At 48.9% G+C, this 12602-nt stretch overlaps 1 protein-coding gene across 6 annotated transcripts in view; it reads left to right on the top strand.

Annotated features, from left to right (window-relative positions):
- The window catches only part of LOC149366108 (3',5'-cyclic-AMP phosphodiesterase 4C-like), a 616957-nt gene extending 604711 nt beyond the window's left edge, over nucleotides 1-12246 (top strand). For all 6 annotated transcript variants that reach the window (XM_089548675.1, XM_089548667.1, XM_089548649.1 and 3 more), the window contains 8 exons: nucleotides 768-823; nucleotides 937-1049; nucleotides 1736-1826; nucleotides 2916-3259; nucleotides 4539-4800; nucleotides 6303-6580; nucleotides 7244-7426; nucleotides 8473-12246. In XM_089548675.1, coding sequence (XP_089404801.1) covers nucleotides 768-823; nucleotides 937-1049; nucleotides 1736-1826; nucleotides 2916-3259; nucleotides 4539-4800; nucleotides 6303-6580; nucleotides 7244-7426; nucleotides 8473-8787 — 1642 coding nt within the window. In that variant the 3' untranslated portion in view covers nucleotides 8788-12246. The remainder of the gene's footprint in view (nucleotides 1-767; nucleotides 824-936; nucleotides 1050-1735; nucleotides 1827-2915; nucleotides 3260-4538; nucleotides 4801-6302; nucleotides 6581-7243; nucleotides 7427-8472) is intronic.
- Nucleotides 12247-12602: the final 356 nt, after the last annotated feature.

Raw genomic sequence — 12602 nt, 5'->3', positions numbered from 1 at the left:
CTTTTCCTAGAAATGTCAACCAAATCATATTGATGTGTTGGCTGGAAGAACTCATGTAGAAATTATTTTGAGTACGTTAAGCAGTTTCTTTTAGTTTTGCTAACATGAATGGCAGTTTGCCAATATCCCTCAAGAGAAAAGTATACAACCGCTGTATCTTACCGGTACTCACCTATGGGGCAGAAACGCGGAGGCTAACAAAGAGGGCTCAGCTTAAGTTAAGGACAACGCAGCGAGCTATGGAAAGAAAAATGATAGGTGTAACGTTAAGAGATCGGAAGCGGCCGGAGTGGGTGAGGGAAGAAACGCGGGTTAATGACGTCCTAGTCGAAATCTAGAGGAAGAAGTAGGCTTGGGCAGGGCATGTAATGCGAAGGCACGATAACCGCTGGTCCTTAAGGGTAATGGAGTGGATTCCAAGAGAAGGCAAGCGTAGCAGGGGGCGGCAGAAAGTTAGGTGGGCGGATGAGATTAAGAAGTTTGCGGGAATACGGTGGCCGCAACTGGCGAAGGACAGGGTTAATTGGAGAGACATGTGAGAGGCCTTTGCCCTGCAGTGGCCGTAGTCAGGCTGATGGTGATGATGATGACATTGTGAATAGGGTCTGTTGTGAATATGGTATATTGTGTATAGGGCCTATTGTGAATCGGGTGTATTTGTGAATAGGGTCAGTTGCTTTGGCACTTCGCTGCAGGTCAACAGATAAGGTAAAGATTAGTTACAGTCGTACTGCGTGTCAAACCTAACACGAAGTAATTCTCTGCAGAATGAAGGTGCCGTCCGGGTCTCCAGGGACAAACACGAGCGGTTCTTCGCTATCAGGTGACTACGAAACATCCAGCCCGTTTTGCGGGCTTGTTCTACTCGGTGCACGCCGGCTCACTTCCTGTCGCGGTTGCCTAACTAGACTTGTATTCAACCGTGTCCACTTTCAGAGGACGAGTACAGCCAGATGGCCTCGAACACGGTAAAGGAGCTGGAGTGGTGCCTCGAGCAGCTGGAGACGATTCAGTCGCACAGATCCGTGGGAGACATGGCCTCAAGCAAAGTGAGTTCCACTGGCCTGTCTACTAGTGGGATCTACGGGAATCTGTGTTGGGAAAGGTGTCTTTCTTTCTTTCTTTCTTTCTTTCTTTCTTTCTTTCTTTCTTTCTTTCTTTCTTTCTTTCTTTCTTTCTTTCTTTCTTTCTTTCTTTCTTTCTTTCTTTCTTCTTTCTTTCTTTCTTTCTTTCTTCCCTTCTTTCTTTCTCTCTCGCTTTCCTTCCTCCTTTCTTCCTTTCCTTCTTTCTTTCTTCCTTTCTTTTTTTACAAAAATTTTCTTACACAGTCCGTAGACATTATAGACTTCTGTCTATAATGTCTATAGACAAATCCCAAAGAACAGTCTATATACAGTACAAATCCTATGGACAGTCTATAGACAATCTATAGATTTATGACCATACTCTCTTAGTAGACTTTTATCTATAGGCAGTCTATAGACTATGACTAGACAAAAAGAAATATCTACAGGAAGTCAATAGAGTTTATAAGAAGTCTATAGACTGTCTATAGACCATTTTATAAGGTTTTTTTTCTTGCTCCTTCCTTCCTTCCTTCCGGTGATTTTTCTTTTTGCTGTCTCTAATAGTTTGTTTCCTTTCTCTATCGGCCGCGTTCTTTTTCCTGTTCTTTTCTAATTGAGAGCCGACAGTTGTAACTGACTACATATCTGTGCTCTCTTCTAACCCGCAGTTCAAGCGCATGCTCAACAAGGAACTGAGCCACTTCTCGGAGTCCAAGTCAGGGAGCCAGATATCCGAGTACATCTGCAACACATTCTTGGGTGAGTGGCGCGATATGTTATCACGCGTTTCGCGCAATGTTCTGCGTAGTGTTCCGCGCATCACTGAGAACAGCTTGCGATGGTGCGGCGTAGTGCTTAATCCAGTGTATTAAGCAGAACAGCTTGCTGCAGATTACATTGAAGGTGACAGAATAATTTAAGCTAACGTGGACAGAAAATGCAGGTTACGACCGGAGTGTGGATAAGATGAAGTAAAGTGTCGCTGTGATTTGGGCCTTTGAGTAAAGGTTAGGCGCTGCAAACCAAACTAGCGTATCGCGAAGACGTCGAATGAATCGACTCTGTCGAAAAGCGAGACCAATTTTCGAGGAAAAGAGCCCCCCCCCCCCACTCCCCCATTTTCCGTTACCTTCACGGTCGCCCATTGCCTTGAACGAAATGAAGTGGGCTGGGTGTCGCTACAGTCGGCGCGCAAAGGCTCATGGTCTAGCACTGCCTCTTTCCATTGGAAGATTTGGAATCGCCGCTGTCGATGCGAACGAAATAAAAACACAAAGAAAAAAATGCCTACGCTCGGCGCCCCGCAGGAGGAAGATAGAGGAGGACTTAAGGACTTAGTCTACTTCGCTTTTTTTGTTTGTGTATTTGGTGAAACTACAGTTCGTTATACTTGAAACTGAATGGACAGTGCGGATATGTAGGTTCCTTAAGTGGAACGCCGCAGCGGCGCTACCTTCGGGACCGGCGCCGCCGACAAAGACGAAGACCAATTGCACGAGCATATAATTCGCCCAAAATCACGTGCCATTAAGCCTGAGGACATCATCATCATCATCGTCCTCCTGCTTATTATATTAGCCTTCGTACGCCTCTTGGCCATCCCGCAGTGCCACTAGTCGCCCGGAGAAGAGCGATAGCAAAAACAGCAACGTTCTTAGCCCATTCTAGTCCACAATAGCCAACCCAGTGCCGGCAACAGCCAGTACTGGGCTGGCTATTGTGGACTGTGTGGCTATTTGTTGATTCTCTATCCACGCCGCCGCAAGCAAGCGTAGTGCGGTCGCCTCTGGGCCAGCGACCTCCACACGTCCCTATAACTGTATCTCCTGTGCTTGTCACCTCCCACAGACAAGGTCCAAGACCTGGACCTCCAGGTGCTTCGGCCCGAGGAGTGCGTCGCCGTGCCCGGCAGTGGCGTGACAGGAGCGCCCGTTCCCGCGGTCCCCGGCAGCGGTGGCAAGACGCGCCAGCACCGGCCGTCGGACGCCATGTCCCAGATCTCGGGCATCCGGCGCTCCCTGCACCACACCAACAGCCTCACCACGCTGCCCAAGTACGGCGTGGAGACGCCCCGGGAGCAGGAACTTGGACTCGCGCTCCAGGATCTCGACCGCTGGGGCTGCAACATCTTCAAGGTGGCCGAGTACTCGGGCGGAAAGCCCCTCACCGCCATCACCTACACCATATTCAAGGTACGCGCCTTTGTCGACCGTCCTGCGTGGGCTCTGAAACACCTTCCGAGGAGAGCACTTCAACTCTCTTAGTCACTGAATTGTGTTATAAATACCTGAGTACACTTCTACACGCAGCAGAAAACCCACAATCACGCGCGAAAGTTGGCGAGCCCTTCCCGACGACTTTTTCATGCTCGCAGCCTCCTCCGTCGCTCGCGCCTGTGTATATACAAATTGAGAGGTGGCTGTTGGTTAGATTCTTTGAGACGTCAGGCCAAGGGCGTCCGCAGAACTTTTTCTAGGGGGGGGGGGGGGGGGGGGGGTGTCCTGCGCCGAGAAGTGACCAGAGGAGAAGGAAAGGCGCAAAGATGCTGAAATTCAAATTTTGACTACAGATAACTCAGCTTCTACTCAGCACATTAACAAATTCTTGCTGGACAATATTCGTGAAGCGGCGTGCTTTAACATCCCAGTCGTACAGCAATTTTATTAGAGCCCCTTTCAGAGCCCCTTTAAAGAGATGGGCTTAGGTGCCCCTCGTGGTCAATTCACTCGTGTGATGTTTCATGTGTGCATTCTTTTTGTTCATCGTTTTGCCATTTGATTCCGCGATCTTGTGGTTCCGTCCATTTTGTACTGGTAGGTTAACCAGTGCCTACCACTCGTCGGACCCATCGTCCTGATATACTTGTACTACTACTGCTCTAGCTTCACAATGCATGACACTATAGCATTCATTCCAAAGCCCGCGCAGTGTTACGAGGCTTTGAAGTGGAAATAACAAGCTTCACTTACAGCTACCCAAATTTCACTGACCTGCATGTTAATGAATCGAAAGGTCTTCCTTCAGGTAACACTTTACATTGCCAATGTATACCTGAGAGCAAATGCTTGCAATATTACAAGGCACTCTGCCTTGTAATAGCCGATAACGATTGATTATTAAGAAATGAAAGGCGTGGTAACTGTCTCACTTCTTGTTGGACACCTCAACTGCGCCGTGAAGAAAAGGAGGAAGGTGGCAGTGAAAGAAGAAAGAGGTGCCGTTGTGGAGGGCTCCGGAATAATTTCCGGACCCGGGGAGGGATCTGGGGATCTTTCACGTGCACTGACATCGCACAGCACTCGGACTCCTTTTGCGTAAGGCCTGGAAAGAAGGAGTCAGCCATTGCATTTAACCCCTGACCAGTACACAAAGGATGTCTTTCACATGGAGGCCTGTTTCCGCACTGACAACTTCAACTTTCTTTGGTATTCGTTCCCGCGGTAGATCGCTTATGTTTACTATTTTGTGCAGGACCGTGACTTGCTGAAGACATTCGACATTTCGTCCAAAAAGTTTCTGACGTTCCTGATGACGCTAGAAGACCACTACCTGAAGGTCCCCTACCACAATAGCAGCCACGCGGCTGACGTGACGCAGTCCATTCACGTGCTTCTGCTCTCGCCAGCTCTCGACACAGTCTTCACCGACCTCGAGATTCTGGCGGCTCTGTTCGCCGGTGCCATACATGATGTCGACCATCCGGGCGTCACCAACCAGTACCTCATCAACACAAGTGAGTGCTGGCCCTATCTGTCGTCAGCACCGTCAGCACAAGCGATCATTTTTAATGTGTCAGCTCCACTCTCCTGTCTTGGACGTGAAAAAAAAATTAATTTAACCTGCACCTGTATAAACCTGGTCTAGAATTAATATGCACGATAACTGGTTGGTTGGTTGCTAATGGGGTTTAACGTCCCGAAGTGGCCCCGACTATGATGGACTCCACAATAGGTGACTCTGGATAATTTCGGCCACCTGGGGTTCTTTAATGTGCCTTGACATCGCACATGGGTCTCTATCATTTAGCCTCCATCGAAATGCGATGCACTCGGCTGGGATCGAACCCACATCTTCCAATTCAGCTGCCAAGCACCGTAACCAGTGAGCCACCGTGGCGGCTGCATTACAAATGATATATATGGTTTGGAGAAGTTGCTGCAAAAAAAGAATAATTTTCCGGGATCACAAACACACAACTTCCGGGATCACTAACACGCGACCGTTTCGGAGGCCCCAAGTAAAAATAATGTGAAATGCCAAAAGATGACAATGATCATGCTCCTCGCCATTCTCAAGACAAGCCAGGACAAGCCGGCATTCTTTTTTTATCCACCCTTTGCAACTTTGTTTGCTCCGTGTACGTAGTGTGAAGAGAATGTTTCAGTCGCGTTGCCTCCAGAAATGGGCGAACTTTTTGATAGCGCATCCGAAGGTGTAGACTTCCAAGGTTTTAAGTAGAAATAAAATGTTCTTATGTACATATGGGAGAGTTTTTTCGCTTTCTCTTCCATTTTTTTCTATAACATGGGCGGGAATGGCGTGAGTGTTGCCTTTTTTGACCACATTGCGTTGCTTAAGAATTTCTCACAGGTATGGTGAATTTCGTGATGGTCACGCAAGAGTGTTCAATTGATCATCACTAGTCTAATTGGGTAAACTGAAATGTGTCTTATATACCGACTTTTTCAATGACAGCCTGCATAGATGACGGGTGCGTCTTATACACCGGAAAATACGGTATGCAATGTTTCCCTATGACCAGGCTTGCCTGTCTCCACGTTTTGAAGCAAAAGCTTCACTACAGGACCTCAGGCTTCAGTCATGGACTGTGTAAATTTGATTTTCAGTGGAGTTTGAGGTCAAACCACGAAAAAGAGAAAAAGAAATTGAATCAATAACCATGACTGGAAGTCGAACTTGTGGCTGCGCGAACAGACCTCCTTTAAGGGCTGCCCAGCGAGACCGCTAGGCCATCGTCGCAGCCAACACGCCTCGTGTTAAACCGCACCACACTCTCGCGCTGTGCATTGGAGTGTCGTCTTCATAACTTCCATATGCTCCGTCCCGCGGCACTGCCTGCTTAACATCTTCTTCTACATAGCACAAATTCGTGCTGTAGCTCCAATTCGAATGTATTAAACCATCTCTGTAGTTCTTTTGCCTCCTCCTTTGTTCTGCCAGAGATTAACAAATGTTTTCGCGATTTTTTTCTTTCATTTCTCCTCATTATATCAGGTTCCGAGCTAGCCATCATGTACAACGACGAGTCGGTGCTGGAGAACCACTCGCTGGCCGTGGCATTCAAGCTGCTCCAGGACGAGACGTGCAACATCTTCGAGAACTTGACCAAGAAGCAGCGGCTCACGATGCGCAAGATGGTCATCGACATGGTCCTCGCCACGGACATGTCCAAACACATGAGCCTGCTCGCAGACCTCAAGACCATGGTTGAAACCAAGAAGGTTGCCGGCTCCGGCGTGCTCCTCCTCGACAACTACACCGAAAGAATACAGGTGAGCTATCCTAGTCTGCTACCTAGAAAACAACCACTGTTTACTTGTTCACGACTTGACGAAGACAAGGCTGCTTGTCGAAGCTTTGGTTAGCACTACACTACAAACCCTACAACTACAAACCCTCTGTGTACTTTCCAGGTCATGTGCCTGCCTAATGGCCTTAAATATCAGGCATAAAGTGTGCCCATTAACTGTTCCCTCATGCCACTATCAGGAGCACTCTTACGCTGTAGGACAAAAAATCTTCCCGTTGATCTTCAATTGTACTCAGGGACAGCTTTTCGTGGCCGTGGAGTGGAAACTACGAGTCTGCGCTGCCAGCTTAAATGCCTCTCTCCCTTATTAGTGCATGATAATAGCGCCTTTGTGAAAGCGTTGTTCCTCACCTTCTTAGCTTCCACTGCACATCCACAAAAAGCTGTCCCTGATTATAGACCCCTCCTGCTCTAACTGCAGTTACCTTATCTCCATACTTGACAATGTTATCTCCCCCTAAATGTTCCCTTTCCCCTAGTTACCTCATTTGCTACCCTAACATAACGGGGGCTTCCAGCTCCTATTATGTTCTACAAGTTTAAATGCTCAGTGTGAAGCTACCTCTAGGTGGGCTTACTCGTGTGTCGCAGGAGAGGATTGAAGTTTTCTGTGTGTCTTTCCCAGGTGTTGCAGAACATGATCCACTGCGCCGATCTGAGCAACCCGACCAAGCCACTGGAGCTCTACAGGACGTGGGTGGACTTGGTCATGTCCGAGTTCTTCATGCAAGGAGACAAGGAGCGCGCAGAAAACCTCGACATCAGCCCCATGTGTGACAGGCATACAGCCACCATCGAGAAGACACAGGTGTGTACGCGGACCTCGAATTGTCGCCTGAAAATGGCCCGTATGGAAGTATTGAAAGTAGTGTGGCCATTACTCAGGGTGGATGGGTTCAATGTATGGTCGTGGTTCTCTTTGCTGTTTCTCCAGCCTTTCTAAAGTTGTGTGATCAGTTTCTTTCGGTGTATTGAAGGAAATTCTCTCAGAAACTTAAGCAGGATAATTATAACAATTATATTATTTCTGGCTTTTTAGCTGTATGGCTGTGCCCACGTAGACTTTAATAGAAGGTTATAGCATAGCGCAATCTGGGAGCTGCTGCCCGTTACCATGATCCACTTCCGCGCACCGCCAGGGTGGCACATGCACTGATTGGTGTTGCCGTGGCAGGAGTGCATGCTGGCACTTGGCGCCATCTGGCACTGTCAGGATAGTGGATAGTGTGGATAGTGGTTGCCGACTACCCCGTGATCAAGGGATGCTATTGTGCCTGCCGACAGTGACTTGCAGCTGGACTCATATTGATTCGAAAGCATTGCCGAAGCTTTGTTGTCCTTTGTGTCATGACGGTGCTGATTTGTTTACTACGTTGTTCGTGTCTTTGTGGCTTTGTTAGGGATCTCTTGAGTTTTGTAGTTCTCAGCCTGTGCCCCCTCTCAAGGCAGTTAAAGTGTCAGCTTAGACCTGAGAGGAATTGATGAGCCAGGCTCTTTGGCATTATTCGCGTATGAAAATGTGTGATCCCTGGTGAAATTTTGCATATAATGATTGGTATAAAGTTTTGTGTTTTCCGTTCTATGGCTCATATCGAAGCCAAATGGAAGATACGGAGATACACGCTCTACGCACAACGCAGGTGGAAAACTCGAATTAGATAAGGACTCCGTGCGACGTCATACAGATCATATTCAAATCATATGGGAACCACATAAATGATCAGGCAACCGATCGGAAAACACAAAGCATACAGATTGCAGTGTAGTGTTTTCATATTATGCGGACTTTGTTTTCTCATCAGAGCCTTTTACAGGTGTAAATGCATTTCTCTGACCCCTTGGTCGTTGGTGCAGGTCGGCTTCATCGACTACATCGCTCACCCGCTGTGGGAGACGTGGGCTGACCTGGTGCACCCTGACGCCCAGGAGATCCTGGACCGACTGGAAGAGAATCGCGACTGGTACCAGAACATGATCCCCATCAGCCCGACGTCCAGCGTGCCGGACATCGCTCCGGATGGCAGCGGCGGCGGTGGCGAGGGCGACGAGGATGGCGACGATGGCAGTGGCAAGGGCGGCGACAAGATCAAGTTCCAGATCACCATCGAGGAGCCCGAGGACGACGACAACTGCATCCGCGAGGAGAGTCCCACGTCCTCGGACGGCTAGCAGCCGGCTCCTGCTCCCGCTCAGGACGCCCAGTCGGGGACGCCGGCGTGCCACTCAGAACTCCTCTTCCCCCCGCCGCCAGCGGCGCCGGCGAAGAACGCGTCGGCGACGCCACCACACAAGCCGCGCGGGCGAGCCACAGCGGGCTTACTAGGCCGGTTCCGGGCCTGCTGCCTCGCCACCCTTAACTTATTCAGTCGCTGGTGCGGCGGCGCCCGAAGGCGCGAGACCTCGACCCCTGAGGGCGCCACGGACCGCGACGCCACCTCATCTCTGCTGCTTAACTGCGGTCCTGACTCTTAGAGGAGAGACGAAGAGACGCGTTCTCACCACCCCTTCTTGCCCGCCTCCCATTGTACTCGGAGGAAGTCCTCCCACGCCTCGCCGCCATAGTGCTCTTCTCTACACTGGCGACAAGGAACGCTCGCGTGTGTACGTGTGTCTGTGGAGACGGACGGCTGCTGGCGAGTGACTTACTTCCAACGACTGCGCCGTGACGAGTGTGCGCGCTTGTGAGTGTGTGCATGTACCGTCGTGGACGCTGAGTAGTCGTCGCTGTGCATTTTTTATTTCTTTTTCCGGCAGCCTCTGTCTCTCTTCGTTCGCCTTCGTCGTCTCGCAGCTGCAGGCACGATGATGCGAACAAGCAAGCACACACACAACGCTGCATTTTGCGGTGGACAGTGCGAGTGAAAACACACAAGGCGGGTTTGGAACAGTAACCGTGCTAGCTGCGCGTCACAGAAAAAAGCCAGCCGAGCGTGCCCGCCGTTGCCGTCCGAACTCTGCCTTTTCTTTCTGGCGCCGGCCTTTTGTCTTACCAGGCAGCGTCATGACGGCCTTAAGGCTTCTCCTTGCGCCCGTTTCTTCTCGGACCTTTTGGAATCCTTCGCCCTCCACGCACACACAGCAATCGGCGTGCGTGTGAGCGCCGTCGCGAAAGTGCGAAGAGCAGTGCATCTAGTCAACAACAGCATCAGCAGCAGCGCGCCCCGCGGACCTGGCACGTCACACACGTGGTTACTTTGCCGCGCCGATCTTTGCACACGTCCCTCATCTATGACCTCCTTCCGCCTTGTCCATCTCAGTTATACGCGGGCACGCAGGGAGGTCAAGACGCTCTCTATCTCTCAGCCTACCTGCGTTTTTATCGCCCTCTGCGAGACGTCTTTCTCTCGTACTCCAAGGCTGAGCTTGTCGACAAGCGAAGCCACGTGAAGATATATATGGTGGTGATGAACCAGGATGGGACCTATGTCACACATAATGGACGCACACTCGGGTTACGGGACTCGGCCATTGAACGTGTGTCTCTGTCTCGCTCTTTCTCATTTTCCCTCTTATTCTGCAGGGGGAGAGGGGAAGGGTGCTGATGTTAGTCGGGTCGTTCAGCGGTTACATATACTTAATACTCGCAGCTGCCCTTCAGGAATGGGGCAGCTGGAAGAAGATACATACGCGGACTCCGCCCGTGCAGGACAACAAGAGATGTGTGTGTGTTGCTGTATGCTGCTGCTGTATACATTCTACAAGTACGAGCAATACACCACACATGCACAACACGGCGGCAGGACATTTTTGCCTCCATGTTATAGAAGGGGAGCGGACACACAGACACACCGGGTTGTTGTTGCATTTCGAAGAGAATGCGAGGCAGGAGATAAGTGTGCAAAAAAGATGATGCGTTAGGATGGAAAGAAAAGAGAATAACGTATTTTATTCTTCCTTACCCACTCGTGAAACACTCGTTGTGTGAAGTTTTCACTCTTTAGGCAAGTTCTCCTCGTTGTTGCTTGTATGCGGAGACGTGGACGATCGGTATGTGCCAGGTATATAGAAAAGAATGCATTGCAGGACACTTATAACTGTTGACAGGCGGGCAAGGGAAATTTTAACTCGTTGTAACCGGGCAGAATTCTTTATCTGGAATCACTTTTGCTGTTGACATTTTGTTTTTCTTTCTCTAGCATGTGTGCTTACTGAGAAGAGCATGCAATGAGATTTCTATTAACTTAACAAGTTACCTGATTATTCAGTCATAACCAATGTCCTTGTATATATAAGTGGTCTGCACTGCAGAAACTAAACACGGCTTTTCGAAGGAAGTGGGAGGGAAGAAGAAAAGAATGGAAGATGATGATGATAAAGAATGAGAGTGTATACACTACTGATGCACTTTCCCCCAAAGGTTGTGGTTAGACTCTTTTTAGGAATAGTAGGAAACTGCTTTGTTTATTACTTTGCTGAGTGTTAACGGCAGCGCGAGTTGGAGCCTCAGGATTCATGTGCACATGTTGTATAGGGAAGCATTATACGACGTCCTTAGTAAACAAAATGAAGCAGTGTTTGTGTTTGCGAGTTTGTTTTACTCTGTTTTCTGCTGGATTAATTTTTTTTTTACCTTCGTTTTTGGGACGAAGTGACTGTTTTTAGTTGACCGAGTTTTGAACTGTGAAACATGCCGAAGGGCGCGTTAGCCTTGAGAAGAAAAACACCCTTCGTTTAGATCTCCTGACCTGTACACATTAGAGGGATGAATGGAATGAACCAAAAAAAAGCATGAATAAAACAACCGGCATTACGAATTGTACTCTTGCAGATGTAAGGCTCTGTAAAGGGTGTATTTCACTACTTTCATGGCGTGACGTGTGCACCGAAGGGGGCAGTTTTCACACCAGAAAGATATATGGGTGTTTATTATTCACCTGTTCTACTAACCCAGCTACGCCATTCAGGGTAACTGAGAACATCACATGCACCAAAGTGTTAAGCACGTTTCGTCGAGCACATTACTTTTGCCCGTGACGTGCACTTGCTGTCAACCTGGCACGACACATAGACCACTTGTTCCGCTAGTTCGACAACCTTCAATCTGAAGAAAAGGCAGCTGCCTTACTGCTTTTACCACTGCTCTCTTGCACTCCTAAAAACTCGACTGATGTAAAGAATGCGCCCTTCAGCATTGAACACCCCCAATGACTCTGACTGGTGTAAAAAGATACACCCTTCGGTAGCATACGTCACTCCTCTAAGGTTGCAGCATTGACTTTCTTATTTCAGGTTGCGAAATGACCGCCATGCTGGTCGCGTCCAGCCTTGTGATCTGTTCTTACAATCCCACCATGGTTTTTTTATTGCCTCTTTTTTCTCTCTCTCTTTTTTTCAGTGTGTGTTAGTATGTCACTTGTACTAACTGCAGTAATGCCTCCCTCCCAGCCTCATTCCTTTTTCAATTCTTTGTTGTGCCTCAGCTAGTCTTCTGCGAGTGTTCCCAAAAAAAAGAACACAAATTAAGATAATAAAGCAGTATTGGCAAGATTTTATGCCCAGCACGCATTTGGACCTCCGTTAACCTGTAATAAAGCCTTTCCCTGTACACCTGATGGATGTTGCCTTTCCGGATGAGTTCCTAGAGTTAGCATACGATCACACTGTCTTAATAAAAACAAACGAAAAGAAGCAACGTTGTCCGGCCATCTCTTCTTGCATCCACCCTGATCAGCCGATTCTCTTCCAGCAACCACCCAGAAAGATGGACAAGGAAGGTTGCGTTGACATCACTCATGGCTTCACTGAAATGCGCCATGGCAACGCACCAAGCTGAGTGGCCCGAGCGTGTAGTGACGTCACGAGTGACAGCGTACTTCATCTAACTCGTTATTAACTCCTCACTGCTGTGACGACCTCGCGAGACGCATGCGTAAGTTTCGCCTTTCAGACTCGAGCATTGGTCAAACACCTCGACCACACACCTCCGACCACTTCTCAGATAACAAGACTGCAGTTATAATTCATACGTTCTTGCTGTCTGTCGG

This window comes from Amblyomma mixtum, chromosome 1 (genome assembly GCF_055824585.1).
Source record: "Amblyomma mixtum isolate Tamu chromosome 1, ASM5582458v1, whole genome shotgun sequence".
In the NCBI taxonomy this organism is placed as follows: Eukaryota; Metazoa; Arthropoda; class Arachnida; order Ixodida; family Ixodidae; genus Amblyomma; species Amblyomma mixtum.
This window is presented reverse-complemented; position numbering and strand designations above follow the sequence as displayed.